The 26,414-nt window shown below is 45.4% G+C and overlaps 1 protein-coding gene across 1 annotated transcript in view; it reads left to right on the forward strand.

Moving 5' to 3' along the window:
* LOC106574123 (solute carrier organic anion transporter family member 2A1) overlaps positions 1 to 26,414 on the forward strand; it is a 69,268-nt gene that overhangs the window by 16,154 nt on the left and 26,700 nt on the right. The window contains exons 2-5 of the mRNA XM_082962794.1: positions 13,881 to 14,018; positions 15,835 to 15,997; positions 19,477 to 19,689; positions 21,623 to 21,721. Of these exons, the coding sequence (XP_082818920.1) occupies positions 13,881 to 14,018; positions 15,835 to 15,997; positions 19,477 to 19,689; positions 21,623 to 21,721 (613 nt within the window). The remainder of the gene's footprint in view (positions 1 to 13,880; positions 14,019 to 15,834; positions 15,998 to 19,476; positions 19,690 to 21,622; positions 21,722 to 26,414) is intronic.

Here is a 26,414-nt window from a genome sequence, read left to right on the forward strand (position 1 = left end):
AGAGAGGAGAGAGAGAGAGAGAGAGGAGAGAGAGAGAGAGAGAGAGAGAGAGAGAGAGAGAGAGAGAGAGAGAGTCATCAAGCTGAGTAAACTAATGAGAGAGGATGTCGTTCAGTAGAGACAGCAGTCTTGTCTTTGATCATTATTATATTGTGTAGCTGAGCCTTTCAACTTCATTCATCACAATAGACAGCAGTAGGAAGGAAAACTATGTTGGGTCTGGGATCTGCCTCTCACTTTCAACTCTATTGGGCTGTACTGGCTGTATAAATAAGGTTGAGCTAGTCGGAAATTAAGCCAAGCTTTTTATTTTTAGGAAGACAGACTGTTCACTTGTATGTTTAGACTGTTTTATGGAAGTCCAGCAGTGTCCAGCCCCTGCATATACACACACACACACCACACACACACACACACACACACACATTTGTTTTGCTATCCTTGTGGGGATCAAACAATTGATTACCATTAAAAATTAACTTCTAATTCTAACCCTAAGCCTAAAAAAGCTTTTTTCACCCTTTGGGCCCCCGGTGAAATGTCCCCACTTGTCTGAATTTTTCTTGTTTTACTATCCTTGTAAAACCAAAAACGTGCGCACACACACACACAGTGTCCGGCCAAACGTCTCCTCAGCACGTGTCTCTGTAATGAAAGTTATGAAACCGTCTGGAATATTATGTAATATTGAATTCGGCACATGCTTTAATTATCTCCTCTCAGCAGGCCAGAAGGCTCAGACACAATGGTCACCGGGGAGACGGAGGTAGAGGTGTCTGTGCTCAAAGAAACGTGTTTGTACTAAAAACAAAAAGTTTAGAACGCGAAGTGACAAATTACAATAGAAAGAACATTTACTTCAGTGGCTCCTTGATCTTAGCATAGGCCTTCAAAACGTTAGCATATTGCCTCATCAACATTCTCAATCAACTGGAATCAAATTGCAATGCTTACTGTAAACTGGAAGGTTACTGTACAGTCATCGACCAGCTGGCAGCTTTCTGTACAGTCATCGATCAGCTGGCAGTTTTCTGTACAGTCATCGATCAGCTGCAGCTTTCTGTACAGTCATCGATCAGCTGGCGGCTTGCTGCACAGTCATCGACCAGCTGGCGGCTTTCTGTACAGTCATCGATCAGCTGGCGGCTTGCTGTACAGTCATCGATCAGCTGGCGGCTTGCTGCACAGTCATCGACCAGCTGGCGGCTTTCTGTACAGTCATCGATCAGCTGGCGGCTTACTGCACAGTCATCGATCAGCTGGCGGCTTTCTGCACAGTCATCGACCAGCTGGCGGCTTTCTGCACAGTCATCGACCAGCTGGCGGCTTTCTGCACAGTCATCGACCAGCTGGCGGCTTTCTGCACAGTCATCGATCAGCTGGCAGCTTACTGCACAGTCATCGATCAGCTGGCAGCTTACTGCACAGTCATCGATCAGCTGGCAGCTTACTGCACAGTCATCGATCAGCTGGCAGCTTTCTGTACAGTCATCGACCAGCTGGCAGCTTACTGCACAGTCATCGATCAGCTGGCAGCTTTCTGCACAGTCATCGATCAGCTGGCAGCTTACTGCACAGTCATCGATCAGCTGGCAGCTTACTGCACAGTCATCGACCAGCTGGCAGCTTACTGCACAGTCATCGATCAGCTGGCAGCTTTCTGTACAGTCATCGATCAGCTGGCAGCTTACTGCACAGTCATCGACCAGCTGGCAGCTTACTGCACAGTCATCGATCAGCTGGCAGCTTTCTGTACAGTCATCGATCAGCTGGCAGCTTACTGCACAGTCATCGATCAGCTGGCAGCTTTCTGTACAGTCATCGATCAGCTGGCAGCTTTCTGTACAGTCATCGACTGTACAGAAAGGGTTGTGGGTCATTACACAGTAAAATAACTATTTCACTGTGTAAAATAACTATTTCACTATGTAAAATAACTATTTTCTCCTCTATTAAGGTTTGATTACCCCACTGCTATTTGCCCATAAGTGTGTGTTGACTGTGGTTCTCCTATGATGTTGTAATAAGACAGATATAAGCAGAATTTACACTAAACCCAGCCCCATTAGCTGTCATTAAAGATGCTTCGTCTTTATAATCTGACATGATTTATTGCCCGCTGTGTTGAAGCTATTCTAGACCGTCAGAATGCCCAGAGGACTCGCCACAAACAAGCCATCTAGAAACATAATATTTCAAAGGTTTTATTCTCGTATTGAAAGAGGCACTAAAAAACTAAAATGTATCCTTATGTCTACAACAACAACAAAAATTAACTCTGAATTGTAGCTTTACACTGAGTTACCCTGAAGCTCCGATTTTCAGCAGAGGATCATTTTGCCAGACTTGCCAGTCAAACTGATAAACCTTAGTTTTAAATTAAATCACACACACACACACACAAAAAAAAAAGGTTTTTCAGCTTGTTTGGTTGCTTGCGAAGACAAGTCTAGTCAAAACATGAATAATTAAAAAAAAACCTGCTAGAAAACAAGGATGACATTGTGAAGGCATCTATTGTGTGTGTTAACAAAGCAGAAAGCCAGGCTTTAATAAGAGTATTAACTGTCCCAGAATCGGACTGGACGTTGATTATGCCTCTGCCTCAGCCTGTTGGTCTTGCAGCTGATAAATATCTGAAAAGGTTCGATTTTACCACTACTGTTTTCATAGGAAATCCAGGTCTAAACCTCAACATGCCCCCTTGGACCACCTCGTGTCTACACAACCCCAGGAGGTTCTGAAATGGACGAGGCTCAGCCTCCATCCCAAAATGGCACCCTATTCCCTACATACAAGTAGCGCACTGCAATAGACCCTGGTCAAAAGTTGTGCACTGCAATAGACCCTGGTCAAAAGTAGTGAACTGCAATAGACCCTGGTCAAAAGTAGTGCACCGCAATAGACCCTGGTCAGAAGTAGTGCACTTCAATAGACCCTGGTCAAAAGTAGTGCACAGCAATAGACCCTGGTCAAAAGTAGTGCACTGCAATAGACCCTGGTCAAAAGTAGTGCACTGCAATAGACCCTGGTCAAAAGTAGTGCCCTGCAATAGACCCTGGTCAAAAGTTGTGCACTGCAATAGACCCTGGTCAAAAGTAGTGAACTGCAATAGACCCTGGTCAAAAGTAGTGCACTGCAATAGACCCTGGTCAAAAGTAGTGCACTTCAATAGACCCTGGTCAAAAATAGTGCACTGCAATAGACCCTGGTCAAAAGTAGTGCACTGCAATAGACCCTGGTCAAAAGTAGTGCACTGCAATAGACCCTGGTCAAAGGTTGTGCACTGCAATAGACCCTGGTCAAAAGTTGTGCACTGCAATAGACCCTGGTCAAAAGTAGTGCACTGCAATAGACCCTGGTCAAAAGTAGTGCACTGCAATAGACCCTGGTCAAAAGTTGTGCACTGCAATAGACCCTGGTCAAAAGTAGTGCACTGCAATAGACCCTGGTCAAAAGTAGTGCACTGCAATAGACCCTGGTCAAAAGTAGTGCACTGCAATAGACCCTGGTCAAAAGTAGTGCACTGCAATAGACCCTGGTCAAAAGTAGTGCACTACAATAGACCCTGGTCAAAAGTAGTGCACTGCAATAGACCCTGGTCAAAAGTAGTGCACTGCAATAGACCCTGGTCAAAAGTTGTGCACTGCAATAGACCCTGGTCAAAAGTAGTGCACTGCAATAGACCCTGGTCAAAAGTAGTGCACTGCAATAGACCCTGGTCAAAAGTAGTGCACTGCAATAGACCCTGGTCAAAAGTAGTGCACTGCAATAGACCCTGGTCAAAGGTAGTGCACTGCAATAGACCCTGGTCAAAGGTAGTGCACTGCAATAGACCCTGGTCAAAAGTAGTGCACTTCAATAGACCCTGGTCAAAAGTAGTGCACTGCAATAGACCCTGGTCAAAAGTTGTGCACTATATAGGGAATAGGGTGCCATTTGCGACGCAGTCTCAGTCCATCAGTCCATTTGCCTTTTATGCTCCCTTCGAGGAATATAACACTGTCTTTCATGAAAGACCCTGCTTTTCCAGATAACGTTGGCCACGGAGTGCGAGATCACAATGTGAGCAAAAGGTTAGCAAGCACAAGGCCGCCGGGCTAGACGGAATACCAGGGCGCATTCGCAAGCATGCGTGGATCAGCTGGCAAGTGTCTTCACAGACATATAGAGTAGTTCATGGTAAGCAGCAGAACTTTTTATCTACCAAGAGAGTATTCATCCGTAAATTCCATGGCTGTCTTCATTCCTCTACATGCCAACACCACTCTGGCACTTAACAAACTGTATGGGGTCATAAACAAGAAACCGCTTACCCAGAGGCACCGTTTCTGGTGGGCGCAGACTAACGTTGGGAGACTTAAAACCGTCCTACCTCACTTCTATCAAAATATCTCCTGTGCCACTAGGGGTGAAAAACTCCAGACTACTTTTGGTAAAGACAATGGCGCCGGAGTGAGACGGCTGCTGTTTTACGGGCTCCTATTTTGTTAGTTTTTTTCACATTATTTTGTACTTAATGATCTACCATCTGCCTCTACCATCTCTTATGACCGAAAAGAGCTTCTGGACATCAGAACAGCGATTACTCACCTCGAACTGGACAAAGATTTTTTTCTTTAATGAGTCCGACGTAAAAGGATATACTGCTTCTCCGAGACCAGGCCCAAATCCCTGTCATTCGCGTGAAGAAAAGACGGAAATACAGGGGGCGGAGATCGGGGTGCCTTGTGAGAATTTGTCGGCGAGTGGGTGACTCGCCTCTACCATCCGTTCCATTGGCCAACGTGCGATCACTGGAAAATAAACTGGATGAGCTCCGTTCGAGACTATCCTACCAACGGGACATTAAAAACTGTATTATCTTATGTTTCACTGAGTCGTGGCTGAACATCAGCACGTATAATATACAGGTTTTCCGTGCATCGGCAGGACAGAACAGCTATGTCCGGTAAGACGAGAGGTGGGGGTGTGTGTCTATTTGTCAATAACAGCTGGTGCGCGATGCCTAAAACTAAGGAGGTCTCGAGGTATTGCTCGCCTGAGGTAGACTACCTCATGATAAACTGTAGACCACACATAGAGAGTTCTCATCTATATTTTTTGTAGCAGTCTATTAACCACCACAAACTGACGCCGGCGCTAAGACCGCATTCAACCAACTCTATAAGGCAATAAACAAACAAGAAAATGCTCATACAGAAGCAGCGCTCCTAGTGGCCGGGGACTTTAATGCAGGCAAACTTAAATCCGTTTTACCTCATTTCTACCAGAATGTCACGAGCAACCAGAGGAAAAACACTCTAGATCACCTTCACTCCACACACAGAGACTCATACAAAGCTCTCCCTCACCCTCCATTTGGCAAATCTGACCATAATTCCATCCTCCTGATTCATGAGAGCACCAGCTGTTCCAGATGACTGTGTGATCACGCTCTCCGTAGCCAATGTGAGCAAGACCGTTAAACAGGTCAACGTTCACAAAGCCGCAGGGCCAGATGGATTACCAGGACGTGTACTCAGAGCATGCGTGGACCAACTGGCAAGTGTCTTCACTGACATTTTCAACCCCTCCCTGACCGAGTCTGTAATACCTACATGTTTCAAGCAGACCACCATAATCCCTGTGCCCAAGAACCCGAAGGTAATCTGCCTAAATGAAGTGCTTTGAAAGGCTGGTCATGACTCACATCAACACCATCATCCCGGAAACCCTAGACCCACTCAATTTGCATACCGCCCCAACAGATCCACAGATGATGCAATCTCATTCGCACTCCACACTGACCTTTCACACCTAGACAAAAGGAACACCTACGTGAGAATGCTGTTCATTGATTACAGCTCAGCGTTCAACACCATAGTGCCCACAAATCTCATCACTAAGCTAAGGACCCTGGGACTAAACACCTCCCTCTGCAACTGGTTGGTAAGGGTAGGCAACAACACATCTGCCACGCTGATCCTCAACACTGGGGCCCCCTCAGGGGTGCGTGCTTAGTCCCCTCCTGTACACCCTGTTCACCCACGACTGTTTGGCCAAGCATGACTCCAACACCATCATTAAGTTTCCTGACGACACAACAGTTGTAGGCCTGATCACCGACAGCGATGAGAAAGCCTATAGGGAGGAAGCCAAAGACCTGGAAGTGTGGTTTCCAGGACAACAACCCCTCTCTCAATGTGAGCAAGACAAAGGAGCTGATCGTGGACTATAGGAAAAGGAGGGCCAAACACACCCCCATTAACATCGCTGTAGTAGAGCGGGTCGAGAGTTTCAAGTTCCTTTGTGTGCAGATCACCAACAAACTATCATCAAATCAAAATGTATGGGTCACATATTTAGCAGATGTTATTGCAGGTGTAGCGAAAAGCTTATCTTCCTAGCTCCAGCAGTACAGTAGTATCTAACAATACACACAAATCTAAAAAGTAAAAGAATGGAATTAAGAAATATTGTCACGCCCTGACCTGAGAGAGCCGTTTTTCTCTGTTTGGTTAGGTCAGGGTGTGACATGGGGTGGGCATTCTATGTGTTCTATTTCTGTGTTACATTCTATGTTTTCTATTTCTTTGTGTTGAGCCGAGTGTGGTTCCTTATCAGAGGCAGCTGTCTATCGTTGTCTCTGATTAGGAATCATACTTAGGCAGCCTTTTCCCCACCTTCCGTGTGGGATCTTGTTTTTGTACAGCTCAGTAAGGATGCAGAACGTGACGTTAGTTTAGTTTAGTTTAGTTTAGTTTCTTTCTTTCGTTCGTTCGTTCGTTCGTTCGATTTAGTGTTCTGAGTTATAATAAATATTTATCATGAGCACTCATCCCGCTGCACCTTGGTCTACTCCTTATGACGATTGTCATAAATATTAGGATGAGCAATGTTGGACTGGCATAGACTAAAATGCAGTAGAATAGCCCTCCCCTAACCCGAACGACGCTGGGCCAAGCCCTCCCCTAACCCGAACGACGCTGGGCCAAACCCTCCCCTAACCCGAACGACGCTGGGCCATACCCTCCCCTAACCCGAACGACACTGGGCCATACCCTCCCCTAACCCAAACGACGCTGGGCCATACCCTCCCCTAACCCGAACGACGCTGGGCCATACCCTCCCCTAACCCGAACGACGCTGGGCCATACCCTCCCCTAACCCAAACGACGCTGGGCCATACCCTCCCCTAACCAGAACGACGCTGGGCCATACCCTCCCCTAACCCAAACGATGCTGGGCCATACCCTCCCCTAACCAGAACAACGCTGGGCCATACCCTCCCCTAACCCAAACAACGCTGGGCCATACCCTCCCCTAACCAGAACGACGCTGGGCCATACCCTCCCCTAACCCAAACAACGCTGGGCCAAACCCTCCCCTAACCCGAACGACGCTGGGCCAAACCCTCCCCTAACCCGAACGACGCTGGGCCAAGCCCTCCCCTAACCCGAACGACGCTGGGCCAAACCCTCCCCTAACCCGAACGACACTGGGCCATACCCTCCCCTAACCAGAACGACGCTGGGCCAAACCCTCCCCTAACCCGAACGACGCTGGGCCAATTGTGCGTTGTCCCATGGGTCTCGCGGTCGCGGCCGATTGCGACAGAGCATGGACTCGAACAAGGATCTCTAGTGGCACAGCGAGCACTGCGATGCAGTGTCTTAGACCACTGCACCACTAGGGAGCCCCGGTAAATATTTTCTTAACTATTTCTTGAAGTGCATTGTTGGTTAAGGGCTTGTAAGTAAGCATTTCACACGGCGTATGTGACAAATTACATGTATTTAACCCCATATTTTTGGCATTAAACAGTCTCCATATATACTGTACTTCCATACATTATTTTCAACTGGTACCGAAGGACCTTCAAGAGTCTTGTGAGGTCTGTGGGCTTCCTAGAACAAAACAACCAACATATACAATACGTGTTAGATTTTCGGGATGTCTCATGGTCTGACAAACACCCCTCTAACTCTGTCATCTTTCACCGCAGAAGTGCGACATAGGTGGAATGCGGTGTACCGAAACGTGTCCAATGCAAAATAGATATCTCCAACTTAAACTGACAGGTTTTTATGGGGATTTGTATTATGCTAATTCGATTTTCACAGTGGTGCAGACAGAGACCTTAGGGGGTTAATTTTTGAAGAAATGAATTTGCTCAAAACTCATCAACTATTGAGTCACCTTCTCACCACATTTTATGCAGTGCAGTGCTAGCTAGCTGTAGCTTATACTTTCAGTACTAGATTCATTATCTGATTCTTTGATTGGGTGGACAACATGTCAGTTCATGCTGAAAAAGCTCTGATAGGTTGGAGGATGTCCTCCGGAAGTCATCATAATTACTGTGTAAGTCTATGGAAGGGGGTGAGAACCATGAGCCTCCTAGGTTTTGTATTGAAGTCAATGTACCCAGAGGAGGACGGAAGCTAGCTGTCCTCCGGCTACACCATGGTGCTACCCTACAGAGTGCTGTTGAGGCTCCTGTAGACCTTCATTGCAAAACTGTGTGTTTTAATCAGTTATTTGGTGACATGAATATATTTAGTATAGTTTTATCTAAAAAGTGTAACTTTTTTTAAATTATGTTTCACTATTATATATATTTTTGGAAATTCACTGAGTAAAATAGTCCTCTTCTGAGGAGCCTCGCTGGACGAGACAGCTGACACACTCAGATCACATGGCACTAGACAGCTGACACACTCAGATCACATGGGACGAGACAGCTGACACACTCAGATCACATGGGACCAGACAGCTGACACACTCAGATCACATGACACTAGACGGCTGACACACTCAGATCACATGACACTAGACAGCTGACACACTCAGATCACATGGGACCAGACAGCTGACACACTCAGATCACATGACACTAGACAGCTGACACACTCAGATCACATGACACCAGACAGCTGACACACCCAGATCACATGGCACTAGACAGCTGACACACCCAGATCCCATGGCACTAGACAGCTGACACACCCAGATCACATGACACTAGACAGCTGATACACTCAGATCACATGACACTAGACAGCTGACACACTCAGATCACATGGCACTAGACAGCTGACACACCCAGATCACATGACACTAGACAGCTGACACACTCAGATCACATGGCACTAGACAGCTGACACACCCAGATCACATGACACTAGACAGCTGACACACCCAGATCACATGGGACTAGACAGCTGACACACTCAGATCACATGGCACTAGACAGCTGACACACTCAGATCACATGACACTAGACAGCTGACACACCCAGATCACATGGGACTAGACAGCTGACACACTCAGATCACATGGCACTAGACAGCTGACACACCCAGATCACATGACACTAGACAGCTGACACACCCAGATCACATGGGACTAGACAGCTGACACACTCAGATCACATGGCACTAGACAGCTGACACACTCAGATCACATGGCACTAGACAGCTGACACACCCAGATCACATGACACTAGACAGCTGACACACCCAGATCACATGGGACTAGACAGCTGACACACTCAGATCACATGACACCAGACAGCTGACACACTCAGATCACATGGGACTAGACAGCTGACACACTCAGATCACATGACACCAGACAGCTGACACACTCAGATCACATGGGACTAGACAGCTGACACACTCAGATCACATGGCACTAGACAGCTGACACACCCAGATCACATGACACTAGACAGCTGACACACCCAGATCACATGGGACTAGACAGCTGACACACTCAGATCACATGACACCAGACAGCTGACACACTCAGATCACATGGGACTAGACAGCTGACACACTCAGATCACATGGCACTAGACAGCTGACACACCCAGATCACATGACACTAGACAGCTGACACACTCAGATCACATGGGACTAGACAGCTGACACACTCAGATCACATGACACTAGACAGGGCTTCATTTCTCTCCAATCTGAGATGTGTTGTTAAGGTTGTGTGCTCCGGCTACTATAACACGGTAAAAAAAATTATGACTAAGTCGCTTTGGATAAAAACATCTGCTAAATGGCATATTTCTATTTATTAAGGTATCCCATCCATAGCTTGTTTTCCAACCGCTTTAGCAGAAGCTGGACAACTCAGGTTAGAGGGAGGAGAGGGAGAGAGAGAGGGAGGGAGAGAGAGAGAGAGAGGGAGAGAGAGAGGGAGGGAGAGAGAGAGAGAGAGAGAGAGAGGGAGGGAGAGAGAGAGAGAGGGAGGGAGAGAGAGAGAGAGGGAGGGAGAGAGGGAGGGAGAGAGAGAGAGAGAGAGGGAGAGAGAGAGGGAGGGAGAGAGAGAGAGAGAGAGAGAGAGAGAGGGAGGGAGAGAGAGAGAGAGGGAGGGAGAGAGAGAGAGAGGGAGAGAGAGAGGGAGGGAGAGAGAGAGAGAGAGAGAGAGAGAGAGAGAGAGAGGGAGGGAGAGAGAGAGGGTGTGTGTGTGTTCTGTTACTATCCTGAGGCTACAGACGTAATGTAGACTGAAGCCACAGAGATGCAGTCAGGATATTTGTGTCGTTAATGTGTTTTCATCTATTAATTATGTTATATTCAGGGAGCGTCACGTATTCTAGGGTATACACACGTATTCTAGGGTATAAACACGTATTCTAGGGTATACACACGTATTCTAGGGTATACACATGAATTCTAGGGTATACACATGTATTCTAGGGTATAAACACGTATTCTAGGGTATAAACACGTATTCTAGGGTATACACACGTATTCTAGGGTATACACACGTATTCTAGGATATAAACACGTATTCTAGGGTATACACACGTATTCTAGGGTATAAACACGTATTCTAGGGTATACACACGTATTCTAGGGTATAAACACGTATTCTAGGGTATACACATGTATTCTAGGGTATAAACACGTATTCTAGGGTATAAACAGGTATTCTAAGGTATACACACGTATTCTAGGGTATACACACGTATTCTAGGGTATACACACGTATTCTAGGGTATAAACAGGTATTCTAGGGTATACACACGTATTTTAGGGTATACACACGTATTCTAGGGTATACACACGTATTCTAGGGTATACACACGTATTTTAGGGTATACACATGTATTCTAGGGTATACACACGTATTCTAGGGTATAAACAGGTATTCTAGGGTATACACACGTATTCTAGGGTATACACACGTATTCTAGGGTATACACACGTATTCTAGGGTATAAACAGGTATTCTAGGGTATACACACGTATTTTAGGGTATACACACGTATTCTAGGGTATACACACGTACTCTAGGGTATACACACGTATTTTAGGGTATACACATGTATTCTAGGGTATACACACGTATTCTAGGGTATAAACAGGTATTCTAGGGTATACACACGTATTCTAGGGTATACACACGTATTCTAGGGTATACACACGTATTCTAGGGTATAAACAGGTATTCTAGGGTATACACACGTATTTTAGGGTATACACACGTATTCTAGGGTATACACACGTATTCTAGGGTATACACACGTATTTTAGGGTATACACATGTATTCTAGGGTATACACATGTATTCTAGGGTATAAACACGTATTCTAGGGTATACACACGTATTCTAGGGTATACACATGTATTTTAGGGTATACACATGTATTCTAGGGGACACAGTCATAGCCTTGGGAATATGTTTTGAGTTGGGGTTGCTAGTAACGCACTCTATGCATCTACACTCAGTATCGAAAACGTTAGGAACACCTGAATATTCAACAGCTTCAATTCAATCAGGACATGGACTCTACAAGGTGTCGAAAGCCGTTCCACAGGGATGCTGGTCCATTTTGACTCCAATGCTTCCCCACAGTTGTGTCAAGTTGGCTGGATGTCCTTTGGGTGGTGGACCACCATTCTTGATTCACACGGAAAACTGTTGAGTGTGAAAAACCCAGCAACGTTGCAGTTCTTGAACCACAAACCGGTGCGCCTGGCACCTACTACCATACCCCGTTCAAAGGCAATTCAATATTTTGTCTTGCCCATTCACCCTCTGAATGGCACACATACACAAGCCATGTCTCAATTGTCTCAAGGCTTAAAAATCCTTCTTTAACCCATCTCCTCCCCTTCATCTACACTGATTGAAGTGGATTTAACAGGTGACATCAATAAGGGATCATAGCTTTCACCTGGATTCACCTGATCAGTCTATGGTCATGGAAAGAGCAGGTGTTCCTAATGTTTTGTCCACAGTGCATAATAACATTTGCGTAGCATACAGTTGAGCAGATTAGTTTTTAGGATTTCCAGACATGGGGATTTTCTTTAGAAAAACAATTGGCCTTTTATTTTATCCTGTTCATAATCATTTGTTTTATCATTTTTATTATTGTGTATTCTTTGTTATTATTGTAGGCCTATTTATTAATCGAAACCAGCTCTTTAAATTAACAAAACGTGTTTTTGTTTCATTCTGTTGAGACATTTTCGCTGGCTAAATTAAGTTTGATCGAGGGGTGGTATAGGTATATTGAATTTCTCCTTTACTACTATAGCCCATAGAAACACATGGAATAACACATTCATAAATAGCAAAAAAAAGACAATCCAAAAATAAATCATAAGGAATAAGGTTCTGTCCTTTATCTAGGAGAAATAAGAAAGCTATTTCACCCATTATTTTTATTGGCACAAAACTACCTCCATACTTCCATTCATTTGTACAGGTTACCTCGGACAGGTTACCTCGGACAGGTTACCTCGGACAGGTTACCTCGGACAGGTTACCTCGGACGAATCCCGTGGCACTTTTTGTAGAGAAAAACGGAGGAAACCATTGTGTTCGTGAGAGTCTCCCCTTTCCATAGTGTGGTCATCACAGTTTTGAGAAGATCGATTTTCCGGATGTTTCCTGGTCTGACAGATGCGGAAGGCCGACCTAGGCGGAGGCGGTGGATTGATCCCATGTAAAAAACAGATATCTCTAGTTAAAATGTTACTTAAATTGACGTATGGGTGCGTTAATAGATTTAAGGATCAATAGAAAATGATATGATAAACGTATTTAGTTTAAAATATATTTAAGTATCAAAAGTAAATGTAATTGCTAAAATATACTTAAGTATCAAAAGTAAAAGTATAAATAATTCCAGGTGGCAAATATGTGCGTGAATTGGACCATTTTTCCTGCTAAGCATTCAAAATGTAACAAGTACTTTGGGTTGTCAGGGAAAATGTATGGAGAAAAAAAGGACATTTGTTTTCTTTAGGATTATAGTGAAGTAAAAGTTACAGATACCCTAAAAAACGACTTAAGTAATACTTTAAAGTATTTTTACTGTAAGTGAAAAAAATGTATCCACAGCTACTTATATTTTTTAGAATCTATTGATCCTCTGTGGTTAAATTACTCTCTCTAGTGTAACATATAGAAGTATTGTATTTATATTGTATTTTGGAAATTGTTATTTATTTAATTTAGGTTCAATTATTTGAATATATCAGGGGGTGCTGCAGCTATTATAAGTAGTCTTGTGACTTCATATTACTAATGAGCTTTGGGGGAAAGAAATGACTGGCATGACAATTATTTCTCATCCTGCTATTTCTTGGATGCCCAGTCTCCACCCGCGTCTCACGCGTTGTGTCCTTTCTGTGTTTTGTCCCGTACATTTCTAAGATTGGACTCTCTGTCTGACTGTCTCTGTCTGTCTGTCTGTCTGTCTGTCTGTCTGTCTGTCTGTCTGTCTGTCTGTCTGTCTGTCTGTCTGTCTGTCTGTCTGTCTGTCTGTCTGTCTGTCTGTCTGTCTGTCTGTCTGTCTGTCTGTCTGTCTGTCTGTCTGTCTGTCTGTCTGTCTGTCTGTCTGTCTCTGTCTCTCTCTCTTCTAGTTGTTTGTGCTGTGTCATGGCCTGCTGCAGCTCACCCAGCTCCTGTACAGCTCCTACTTTAAGAGCACCATCACCACCATCGAGAGACGCTTCGGCCTCAGTAGCTTCTCATCCGGCACCGTCTCCTCTCTGCACGAGGTAGGACACAGATCTCACTACAGGGCTCTCTCTGTCTCCATCTGGTCTCCAGGTGGGGACCACAGTACTGCTGTGTCCTGATTACAGGGCCCTCTCTCTGTGTCTCCAGGTGGGGACCACAGTACTGCTGTGTCCTGATTACAGGGCCCTCTCTCTCTGTGTCTAGGTGGGGACCACAGTACTGCTGTGTCCTGATTACAGGGCCCTCTCTCTCTGTGTCCAGGTGGGGACCACAGTACTACTGTATCCTGATTACAGGGCCCTCTCTCTCTGTCTGTCTCCAGGTGGGGACCACAGTACTGCTGTGTCCTGATTACAGGGCCCTCTCTCTGTGTCTCCAGGTGGGGACCACAGTACTGCTGTGTCCTGATTACAGGGCCCTCTCTCTGTGTCTCCAGGTGGGGACCACAGTACTGCTGTGTCCTGATTACAGGGCCCTCTCTCTCTGTGTCTAGGTGGGGACCACAGTACTGCTGTATCCTGATTACAGGGCCCTCTCTCTCTGTGTCCAGGTGGGGACCACAGTACTACTGTATCCTGATTACAGGGCCCTCTCTCTCTGTCTGTCTCCAGGTGGGGACCACAGTACTACTGTATCCTGATTACAGGGCCCTCTCTCTCTCTGTGTGTCTAGGTGGGGACCACAGTACTGCTGTATCCTGATTACAGGGCCCTCTCTCTGTGTCTCCAGGTGGGGACCACAGTACTGCTGTGTCCTGATTACAGGCCCCCCGGCCCGGTGGGGCCCGTCTGCGGTCCTGTCGGGCCCCCCTCGGTCCAGGTGGGGACCACAGTACTGCTGTATCCTGATTACAGGGCCCCCCCGCGCCCGGTGGGGCCCGTCTGCGTGCCGTCGGGCCCCCTCGGCTCCAGGTGGGGACCACAGTACTACTGTATCCTGATTACAGGGCCCTCTCTCTCTGTCTGTCTCCAGGTGGGGACCACAGTACTGCTGTGTCCTGATTACAGGGCCCTCTCTCTGTGTCTCCAGGTGGGGACCACAGTACTGCTGTGTCCTGATTACAGGGCCCTCTCTCTGTGTCTCCAGGTGGGGACCACAGTACTGCTGTGTCCTGATTACAGGGCCCTCTCTCTCTGTGTCTAGGTGGGGACCACAGTACTGCTGTATCCTGATTACAGGGCCCTCTCTCTCTGTGTCCAGGTGGGGACCACAGTACTACTGTATCCTGATTACAGGGCCCTCTCTCTCTGTCTGTCTCCAGGTGGGGACCACAGTACTACTGTATCCTGATTACAGGGCCCTCTCTCTCTCTGTGTGTCTAGGTGGGGACCACAGTACTGCTGTATCCTGATTACAGGGCCCTCTCTCTCTGTGTCTAGGTGGGGACCACAGTACTGCTGTGTCCTGATTACAGGGCCCTCTCTCTCTGTGTCCAGGTGGGGACCACAGTACTACTGTATCCTGATTACAGGGCCCTCTCTCTCTGTCTGTCTCCAGGTGGGGACCACAGTACTACTGTATCCTGATTACAGGGCCCTCTCTCTCTCTGTGTGTCTAGGTGGGGACCACAGTACTGCTGTATCCTGATTACAGGGCCCTCTCTCTCTGTGTCTAGGTGGGGACCACAGTACTGCTGTGTCCTGATTACAGGGCCCTCTCTCTGTGTCTAGGTGGGGACCACAGTACTGCTGTGTCCTGATTACAGGGCCCTCTCTCTGTGTCTAGGTGGGGACCACAGTACTGCTGTGTCCTGATTACAGGGCCCTCTCTCTGTGTCTCCAGGTGGGGACCACAGTACTGCTGTATCCTGATTACAGGGCCCCCTCTCTCTCTCTGTCTCCATCTGGTCTCCAGGTGGGGAACACAGTCCTGATAGTGTTTGTGAGTTACCTGGGCAGCAGGGTCCATCGGCCTCGTCTCATTGGACTGGGTGGCTTGCTGATGTCCGTCAGCGCTCTGATCCTGGCCCTACCTCATTTCCTGTCCCAGCCCTATGAGTTCGACTCTGTCATACATGGTAAGATCTAGGGGTTCAATATATTTATATATATTTTAATATTTACAATACTCTGAAATACAAAGGACACACTTTTGAATAAAAATGCATAGATTACACATATTCATGGGCAGAGTTTCCAGGACACAGATGTAAACCTTCTTGTTGCTGAGAAGCAATACAAAAATGCTTCTTAGTCCACGACTAGGCTTTCGACTGTGTCCGGGAAACTGGCCTCATGAGTTTTAAAACCTAGTGTATGGCAAGCATCATCCGCAATCAGTCTCTCTAAAGCAGCAATCTCAGTCTGTTGGACCTGATTCAGCCTGTCATGGAGTAGAGTACTATTGTGTAAGAGTGGTTCAGTTTGGTAGAGTGGTGGTGTATTGGAGTAGTGTGGTGGAGTGATGTTTTGGAGTGGTGTAGTGGAGTGGTGTATTGGAGTGGTGTAGTGGAGTGGTGTAGTGGTGTAGTGGAGTGGTATAGTGGAGTGGTGTAGTGGAGTGGTGTATTGGAGTGGTGTAGTGGAGTGGTGTAGTGGAGTGGTATAGTGGAGTGCTGTATTGGAGTGGTGTAGTGGAGTGGTGTAGTGGAGTGATGTAGTGGAGTGGTATAGTGGAGTGGTGTAGTGGAGTGGTGTATTGGAGTGGTGTAGTGGAGTGGTGTAGTGGAGTGGTGTAGTGGAGTGGTGTATTGTAGTGGTGTATTGTAGTGGTGTATTGGAGTGGTGTATTGGAGTGGTGTAGTGTAGTGGTGTAGTGTAGTGGTATAGTGGAGTGGTGTAGTGGAGTGGTGTATTGGAGTGGTGTATTGGAGTGGTGTAGTGGAGTGGTGTATTGTAGTGGTATAGTGGAGTGGTGTATTGTAGTGGTATAGTGGAGTGGTGTAGTGTAGTGATATAGTGGAGTGGTGTATTGGAGTGGTATATTGTAGTGGTGTATTGGAGTGGTGTAGTGGAGTGGTGTATTGGAGTGGTGTATTGGAGTGGTATAGTGGAGTAGTGGAGTGGTGTATTGGAGTGGAATGGTGTATTGGAGTGGTGTATTGGAGTGGTGTAGTGGAGTGGTGTATTGGAGTGGTATAGTGGAGTAGTGGAGTGGAGTATTGGAGTGGTGTAGTGGAGTGGTATAGTGGAGTAGTGGAGTGGTGTATTGGAGTGGTGTAGTGGAGTGGTGTATTGTAGTGGTATAGTGGAGTGGTGTATTGGAGTGGTGTAGTGGAGTGGTATAGTGGAGTAGTGGAGTGGTGTATTGGAGTGGTATAGTGGAGTGGTGTAGTGGAGTGGTGTATTGTAGTGGTATAGTGGAGTGGTGTATTGGAGTGGTGTAGTGGAGTGGTATAGTGGAGTAGTGGAGTGGTGTATTGGAATGGTGTAGTGGAGTGGTATAGTGGAGTGGTGTAGTGGAGTGGTGTATTGGAGTGGTGTAGTGGAGTGATGTAGTGGAGTGGTGTATTGTAGTGATAAAGTGGAGTGGTGTAGTGGAATGGTGTAGTGGAGTGGTATAGTGGAGTGGTGTAGTGTGGAAGCGGTGTGGCATGGCGTTTTGGTGTGGTAGTGGTGTATTGGTGTGGTAGTGGTGTATTGGTGTGGTAGTGTGGTAGTGGTGTATTGGTGTGGTAGTGGTGTATTGGTGTGGTAGTGGTGTATTGGTGTGGTAGTGTGGTAGTGGTGTATTGGTGTGGTAGTGGTGTATTGGTGTGGTAGTGGTGTATTGGTGTATTGGTGTGGTAGTGGTGTATGGTGTGGTAGTGGTGTATTGGTGTGGTAGTGTGGTAGTGGTGTGGTAGTGTGGAGGGGTGTAGTGGAGTGGTGTATTGGAGTGGTGTATTGGAATGGTATAGTGGAGTAGTGGAGTGGTGTATTGGAATGGTGTAGTGGAGTGGTATAGTGGAGTGGTGTAGTGGAGTGGTGTATTGGAGTGGTGTATTGGAGTGGTATAGTGGAGTGGTGTAGTGTGGAAGTGGTGTGGCGTGGCGTTTTGGTGTGGTAGTGTGGAAGAGTGTATTGGTGTGGTAGTGGTGTATTGGTGTGGTAGTGGTGTATTGGTGTAGTGGTGTGGTAGTGTGGAGGGGTGTATTGGTGTGGTAGTGTGGAGGGGTGTATTGGTGTGGTAGTGGTGTATTGGTGTGGTAGTGTGGTAGTGGTGTATTGGTGTGGTAGTGGTGTATTGGTGTAGTGGTGTGGTAGTGTGGAGGGGTGTAGTGGTGTGGTAGTGTGGAGGGGTGTATTGGTGTGGTAGTGGTGTATTGGTGTGGTAGTGTGGAGGGGTGTATTGGTGTGGTATTGGTGTGGTAGTGGTGTATTGGTGTGGTAGTGTGGTAGTGGTGTGGTAGTGTGGAGGGGTGTATTGGTGTGGTAGTGGTGTATTGGTGTATTGGTGTGGTAGTGTGGAGGGGTGTATTGGTGTGGTAGTGGTGTATTGGTGTGGTAGTGTGGAGGGGTGTATTGGTGTGGTATTGGTGTATTGGTGTGGTAGTGTGGAGGGGTATATTGGTGTGGAGGGGTGTGAAGTGTTGTGGATTGGTTTAATGGTGTGGATTGGTTTAATGCTGTGGTGGATTAGTTTAATGGTGTTGTGGATTGGTTTAGTGTAGTGGTGTGGTGGAGTGGTGTAGTGGTGTGGATTGGTGTAGTGGATTGGTTTAGTGGTGTGGATTGGTTTAGTGGTGTAGTGGATTGGTGTAGTGGAGTGCTGTAGTGGAGTGGATGTGTTTAGTGGTGTGGTTAGATTTGGATGGTTGGATTTAGAAATCATGAATTGTGAAAGCCTGCCTGTCCTGCAGGTGTTCTCTAGCTGAACCCATTCTACATAAATCAGCAGGAAAATGTTAATCTCTGAGCACTTCAGGAAAGCCAAGAAGATTAAGGCTGTCTCTCAGGCAGTTGATTTAATTCAGAGCTCTGTTCATCCTCTTCCCTCCTCCTCTGTCTGCCCTGTAGACAAACACACACACACACAACATGCATCCACACACACACACACACACACACACACACACACACACACACACACACACACACACACACACACACACACACACACACACACACACACACACACACACACACACACACACTACCCTGGCTGGATGCTGCTTGTCATGGGGTACCACTGAAGGGTCACATCATCCAACTCCAAGAACAGCTGTGTATAGTTCACAGGCCTGTAATTAACTATGTCTGTCTCTGTGTGTCTCTCTGTCTCTCTCTGTCTCTCTGTCCCGCTCTGTCTCTGTCTCGTCTCTCTGCTCTGTCCCTGTCTCACTGCTCGCGTCGACTGTCGTCGTCTGTCTGTCTGTCTGTCTGTCTGTCTGTCTGTCTGTCTGTCTGTCTGTCTGTCTGTCTGTCTGTCTGTCTGTCTGTCTGTCTGTCTGTCTGTCTGTCTGTCTGTCTGTCTGTCTGTCTGTCTGTCTGTCTGTCTGTCTGTCTGTCTGTCTGTCTGTCTGTCTGTGTACTTGTGTCTGTGTGCTGTCTGTCTGTGAATGTGTTTTTTCTCCAGATCGCCAGGACCTGTGTTCCCTCCAGGGCACCTCCAACACCACAGAGGCCTGTGGGAAGACAGAGATCAAGCGTATAGCAGACACCAACAACTTGTGGATGCTGATGGCTATAGCTCAGCTGCTGTTCGGGGTGGGGTCTGTTCCCATACAACCCTTTGGTATCTCGTATGTGGATGACTTCGCCGGACGAGGCAACTCCCCCCTCTACATAGGTAAGAGGCCTGTAGCTGACTGAAACTAGCTTCTCTACATAGGTAAGAGGCCTGTAGTTTACTGAAACTAGCTTCTCTACATAGGTAAGAGGTCTGTAGCTGACTGAAACTAGCTTCTCTACATAGGTAAGAGGCCTGTAGCTGACTGAAACTAGCTTCTCTACATAGGTAAGAGGCCTGTAGCTTACTGAAACTATTCTCTCTACATAGGTAAGATGCTTGTAGTTTACTGAAACTAGTCTCTCTACATACAGGGGGTATCAGTAGTATTCACCCCCTTGGATTTGTTCACATTCTGTTGCGTTACAAAGTGTTAATGAAATAGATTAGAGATTTGTTTTGTCATTGATCTGACTGGCCTAGTTAAAGTTTAATTTAAAAATAAATTAAAAATATACACAAAAATACAAAATACATCAGTGAAAATGTACATACAACATCTGTAAGGTTCCTCAGTCAAGTATTGAATTTCAAGCACAAATTCAACTACAAAAACCAGGGAGCTTTTCAAAAGCCTCATAAAGAAGGGCATTGATTGGTAGATGGGTTTTGATAACAAATCAGACATTGAATATCTCTTTAAGCGTGGTCGGGGTTAATAATTATACTGTGGATGATGTATTAAACCACCCAGACACATCAAAGATACAGTCAAACCTTCTGAACTGAGCTGCAGGACAGGAAGGAAACTGCTCAGGGATTTCACCATGAGGCCATTGGTGATTTTAAAACGGCTACAGAATTCAATGGCTGTGATAGAAGAAAACTGAGGATGGATCAACAACATTGTAGTTACTCCATAATAATGACCTAATGACAGAGTGAAACAAAAACAACTCAAGTTATACTGCAAGAAAACATGGCAAAGGAATAAACGTTTTGGCCTAAATGCAAAGCCTTACGTTTGGGGAAAATCCACCAACACATCACTGAATAACTGCCTCCTTTTTTTCAAGCATGGTGGTGGCTGTATCATGTTATGGGTATGCCTGACATTGGCAAAGACTGGGGAGTTTTTTTCAGGATAAAAAGACACTGAATGGAACTAAGCACAGGCAAAATCCAAGAGGAAAACCTGGTTCAGTCTGCTTTCCACCAGACACTGGGAGACAAATTAATCTTTCAGCAAGGCCAAATCTACAATGGAGTTGCTTACCAAGAAGACAATGAATGTTCCTGAGAGTGACCAAGTTACAGTCAAATCTGCTTAAAATCTATTGCAAGACTTGAAAATTGCTGTGTATCCGTGACTCCCAACATCTTGACAGAGCTTGAATCATTATGAAAAGAGTTATGGGAAATTATTGCACATTCCAGGTGTGTAAAGCTCTTATAGACGTACCCAATGAGACTCACAGCTGTAATCGCTACAAGGTGTTTCTAACATGTATTGACTAGGGGGGGTAAATACTTCTACATATATTACTGTTACATTTTTCACTCATTTTTAAGAAATGTAAAAAAAATTATAATAATACTTTGAAAGAGTATTTTGTGTAGATCGTTGACCAAAAAAATTACACTTAAATCCATTTTAATACCACTTTGTAACACAATAAAATGTGAAGAATAGTTATGATACCCACTGTAGTTAAGAGGCTTGTAGCCTATGGAAACACAAGCCTTGAGACATGACCCTATACTATTTTTACTGAGTTGTCTACGGCGATCTCCCGGGGTGGACTAAAGCACCTTAGCTTAACACAGGCAGGTTGTAATCGCTTCTCTCATAGATATAAAAAGTTAAGTTTGCCGGAGTTATTTAGCAAAAAAAAACAAGAGGATTCATTTAGTTAATAACAGACAGTTGAACACGATCCAGCTGGTCTCTTCTTTGAGGTTTTTAGTGCTGCAGCTAAGACAGGCTCAACACAAACTGTAGTATTACAGTAGGACGTGGCGGTAAGAACCTGACTGTCTTTTTTCTCCTCAGCCATCCTGTTTGCTGTGTCTGTGTTTGGACCTGCCTTTGGCTTCCTGCTGGGCTCCGTCATGCTGAGGATCTATGTGGACGTGGACAGAACCGGCTCAGGTTGGTACTGCGTTTGGGTTGTTACATGGTGGACAGAACCGGCTCAGGTTGGTACTAGGTTTGGGTTGTTGCATGGTGGACAGAACCGGCTCAGGTTGATACTGCGTTTGGTTGTTACATGGTGGACAGAACCGGCTCAGGTTGGTACTGCGTTTGGGTTGTTACATGGTGGACAGAACCAGTTCAGGTTGGTACTGCGTTTGGGTTGTTGCATGGTGGACAGAACCAGTTCAGGTTGGTACTGCGTTTGGGTCGTTAGATTAGTGGCAGAGGTTGGGTAGCTGGTTGGAGTGTAGGATTGCATTGCTTGGTAAGCAACTCCAGCGTATATTTGGCCTTGTGTTTTAGGTTATTGTCCTGCTGAAAGGTGAATTTATCTCCCAGTGTCTGGTAGAAAGCCGACTGAAGCAAGTTTTCCTCTAAAATGTTGCCCGTGCTTAGCACTATTCCATTTATTTTTATCCTAAAAAAAACTCCCTAGTCCTTTCCGATGACAAGCATACCCATAACATGATGCAGCAACCACCATGCTTGAAAATATGAAGTGGTACTCAGTGATGTTGGATTTGCCCCAAATATAAAGCGTTGTATTCAGGACAAAAAGTAAATTTCTTTAACACATTTTTTGCAGTATTACTTTAGTGCCTTGTTGCAAACAGGATGCATGTTTAGGAATATTTTTATTCTGTATCAGCATCCTTATTTTCATTCTGTAATTTGTGTTAGTATTGTGGAGTAACTACAATGTTGTTGAGCCATCCTCAGTTTTCTCCTATCACAGACATTAAACTCTGTAACTGTTTTAAAAGTCACCATTGGCCTCATGGTGAAATCCCTGAGTGGTTTCCTTCCTCTCCGGCAACTGAGTTAGGAAGGACGGCTGTATCTTTGTAGTGACTGGGTGTATTGATACACCATCCAAAGTGTAATTAATAATTTCACCATGCTCAAAGGGATATTCAGTGTCTGCTCACCCATCTACCAATAGGTGCCGTTCTTTGTGAGACATTGGAAAACCTCATTGGTCTTTATGGTTAAATCACTGCTCCACTGAGGGACCTTACAGATAATTGTATGTGTGGGGTACAGAGATGAGGAAGTCATTTAAAAATCATGTTAAACACTATTATTGAACAGAGTGAGTCCATGCAACTTATTATGTGACTTGTTAAGCACATTTTTACTCCTAAACTTATTTAGGCTTGACATAACAAAGTGGTTGAATTTGTAAAAATATCTAAAAACACAATTCCACTTTGACATTATTGGTTATTGTGTGTAGACCAGTGACACAATCTCAATCTCATCAATTTTGAATTCAGGCTGTAACAACAAATTGTGGGAAAAGTCAAGGGGTGTGAATGCAATGTATTATTGGCTCTATACAGTGATGTAACGATGTGCAAATAGTTAAAGTACAAAAGGGAAAATAAATCAACATAAATATGGGTTGTATTTACAGTGGTGTTTGTTCTTCACTGGTTGACCTTTTCTTGTGGCAACAGGTCACACATCTTGCTGCTGTGATGGCACCCTGTGGTATTTCACCCAGTAGATATGGGAGTTTATCAAAATTGGGTTTGTTTTCAAATTCTTTGTGGATCTGTGTAATCTGAGGGAAATATGTGTCTCTAATATGGTCATACATTTGGCAGGAGGTTAGGAAGTGCACCTCCGTTTCCACCTCATTTTGTGGGCAGTGTGCACATAGCCTAAGGTGGCCTCTCAATAGCAAGGCTATGCTCAATTAATCTGTACATAGTCAAAGCTTTCCTTAAGTTTGGGTCAGTCACAGTGATCAGGTATTCTGCCGCTGTGTCCTCTCTGTTTAGGGCCAAATATCATTCCAGTTTGCTCATTTCTTTGTTGTGGATTCTTTCCAATGTGTCAAGTAATTATCTTTTTGTTTTCTCATGAAAACTCTAATTGTGTTGCTGTCCTGAGGCTCTGTGGGGTCTGTTTGTGTTTGTGAACAGAGCCCCAGGACCAGCTGACTGAGGGGACTCTTCTCCAGGTTTATCTGTAGGTGATGGCTTTGTTATAAAAGCTTTGAGAATCAATTCCTTTAAGGTGGTTGTAGAACTTAATTGCTCTTTTCTGGATTTTGATCATTTGAGGGAATCGTCCTAATTCTGCTCTGCATGCATTATTTGGAGTTTTAAGTTGTACGCAGAGGATATTTTTGCAGAATTCTGCATGCAGAGTCTCAATTTGGTGTTTGTCCCATTTTGTGAATTCTTGGTTGTTGACTGATTGAAGTATTTTTAGCCAGATCCTACTTGGGATGTTTTATGTTCCTTTGATGGCATTGAAGGCCCTTCTTGCCTTGTCTCTTAGATCGTTTATAGCCTTGTGGAAGTTACCTGTGGTGCTGATGTTTATGCCAAGTTGGGTATAGTTTGTGTGCTCTAGGGCAACAAGGTCTAGGTGGAATTTTTTATTTTTTTTTGGAACACTTTGTGTTATAACTGTCAGGTCCCAGGTCTGACAGAATCTGTGCAGAATATCTAGGTGCTGCTGTAGGACCTCCTTGGTTGGGGACAGAAACAACAGATCATCAGCGAACTGTAGACATTTGACTTTAGAGTCTAGTAGGCTGAGGCCGGATGCGTCAGACTGTTCTAGAGCTTTCTCTCTCTCTCTCGTAGACTTTATTGACACGGCAAGTTAAATTACTTCCATTGTCCACGTATACATATAACAACAATGGTGGGACCAACAGCAATCAATAATAATAATACCAATCAATAATAATAATAATAATAATAATAATAATACCAATCAATAATAATAGTAGTGGAAATGGGATTACCATTAACAGCAACAATATTAATGAGAATAATACATCAAATGAATAGTAGTTGGGCAGTCTCAACATGACTGAGAAGTTACATGGCATGTTACGTTCCCCGGCAAGAAAACCAAAAATGCCGCTCAAACAGACGGGGAAACGAACAAAGAGTCACTGACAACAACCAAAACAGGTGGGGGTTAAAAATAAAAATAAAACACTGATCGGAGGTGTCCACTAAAAGTTACCTAGCAACAACTAGAACCTAAATGACACCCACTAAATTTACCCACTAAGAGGCAAACAAAGGAGAAAAAAACCCACACCAGACTTAAAAACAGGAAGCAAAACATAAACAGGGAAGATCAGATAGAGGATTGTTTGTCTCGACATCAAATAGGAAGTGCCAACTAAAAGAGTTATCCCTCCACATCTCTCAAGACAACTGGAGCCCTGGGCCAGCCACTCTAAAATATCACCTGGGGCCAGCCACTCTTAAATATCACCTGGGGCCAGCCACTCTTAAATATATCACCTGGGGCCAGCCACTCTTAAATATATCACCTGGGGCCAGCCACTCTTAAATATATCACCGGGGGCCAGCCACTCTTAAATATATCACCTGGGGCCAGCCACTCTTAAATATATCACCTGGGGCCAGCCACTCTTAAATATATCACCTGGGGCCAGCCACTCTTAAATATATCACCTGGGGCCAGCCACTCTTAAATATATCACCTGGGGCCAGCCACTCTTAAATATATCACCTGGGGCCAGCCACTCTTAAATATATCACCTGGGGCCAGCCACTCTTAAATATATCACCTGGGGCCAGCCACTCTTAAATATATCACCTGGGGCCAGCCACTCTTAAATATATCACCTGGGGCCAGCCACTCTTAAATATATCACCTGGGGCCAGCCACTCTTAAATATATCACCTGGGGCCAGCCACTCTTAAATATATCACCTGGGGCCAGCCACTCTTAAATATATCACCTGGGGCCAGCCACTCTTAAATATATCACCTGGGGCCAGCCACTCTTAAATATATCACCTGGGGCCAGCCACTCTTAAATATATCACCTCGGGCCAGCCACTCTTAAATATATCACCTGGGGCCAGCCACTCTTAAATATATCACCTGGGGCCAGCCACTCTTAAATATATCACCTGGGGCCAGCCACTCTTAAATATATCACCTGGGGCCAGCCACTCTTAAATATATCACCTGGGCCAGCCACTCTTAAAAATATCACCTGGGCCAGCCACTCTTAAATATCCCCTGGGCCAGCCACTCTTAAATACCCCCTGGGCCAGCCACTCTTAAATATCCCCTGGGCCAGCCACTCTTTAAAAATCCCATGGGCCAGCCACTCTTTAAAAATCCCATGGGCCAGCCACTCTTAAATATCCCCTGGGCCAGCCACTCTTAAATATCCCCTGGGCCAGCCACTCTTAAATATCCCCTGGGCCAGCCACTCTAAAATATCCCCTGGGCCAGCCACTCTTAAATATCCCCTGGGCCAGCACAGGTGAAACACCTTCCCACTAACGAGATGACAAACCAGCACAGATGTAACACATACTGACTAACGAGGTGACACCAGAGTGAGAAGATCCTGTCCTCTCTGGGCAGCCAGGTTTGTCTATGACGACAAGTCTCTATGATCAGACTGTGCTCACTGAGTCTGTACCTAGTCAGTGTTTTCCATCAGTCACAGGGGTCAGATAGTCTGTCACCATGTACTGTCCATTTAGAGACAAATAGCATTGAAGTTTACTTTGATTTCTTGTAGTGTCTTTCCAATAGGTGATATTTTTCTTTTTGCTTTGTGGTAATTTGGTTGGGCCAGATTTTCTGAGTGCTGTCCTGAGGCTCTAAGGCAGGGTTGCCCAACC

The sequence above is a fragment of the Salmo salar genome, chromosome 16 (genome assembly GCF_965601325.2).
Source record: "Salmo salar chromosome 16, fSalSal1, whole genome shotgun sequence".
Classification (NCBI taxonomy): domain Eukaryota; kingdom Metazoa; phylum Chordata; class Actinopteri; order Salmoniformes; family Salmonidae; genus Salmo; species Salmo salar.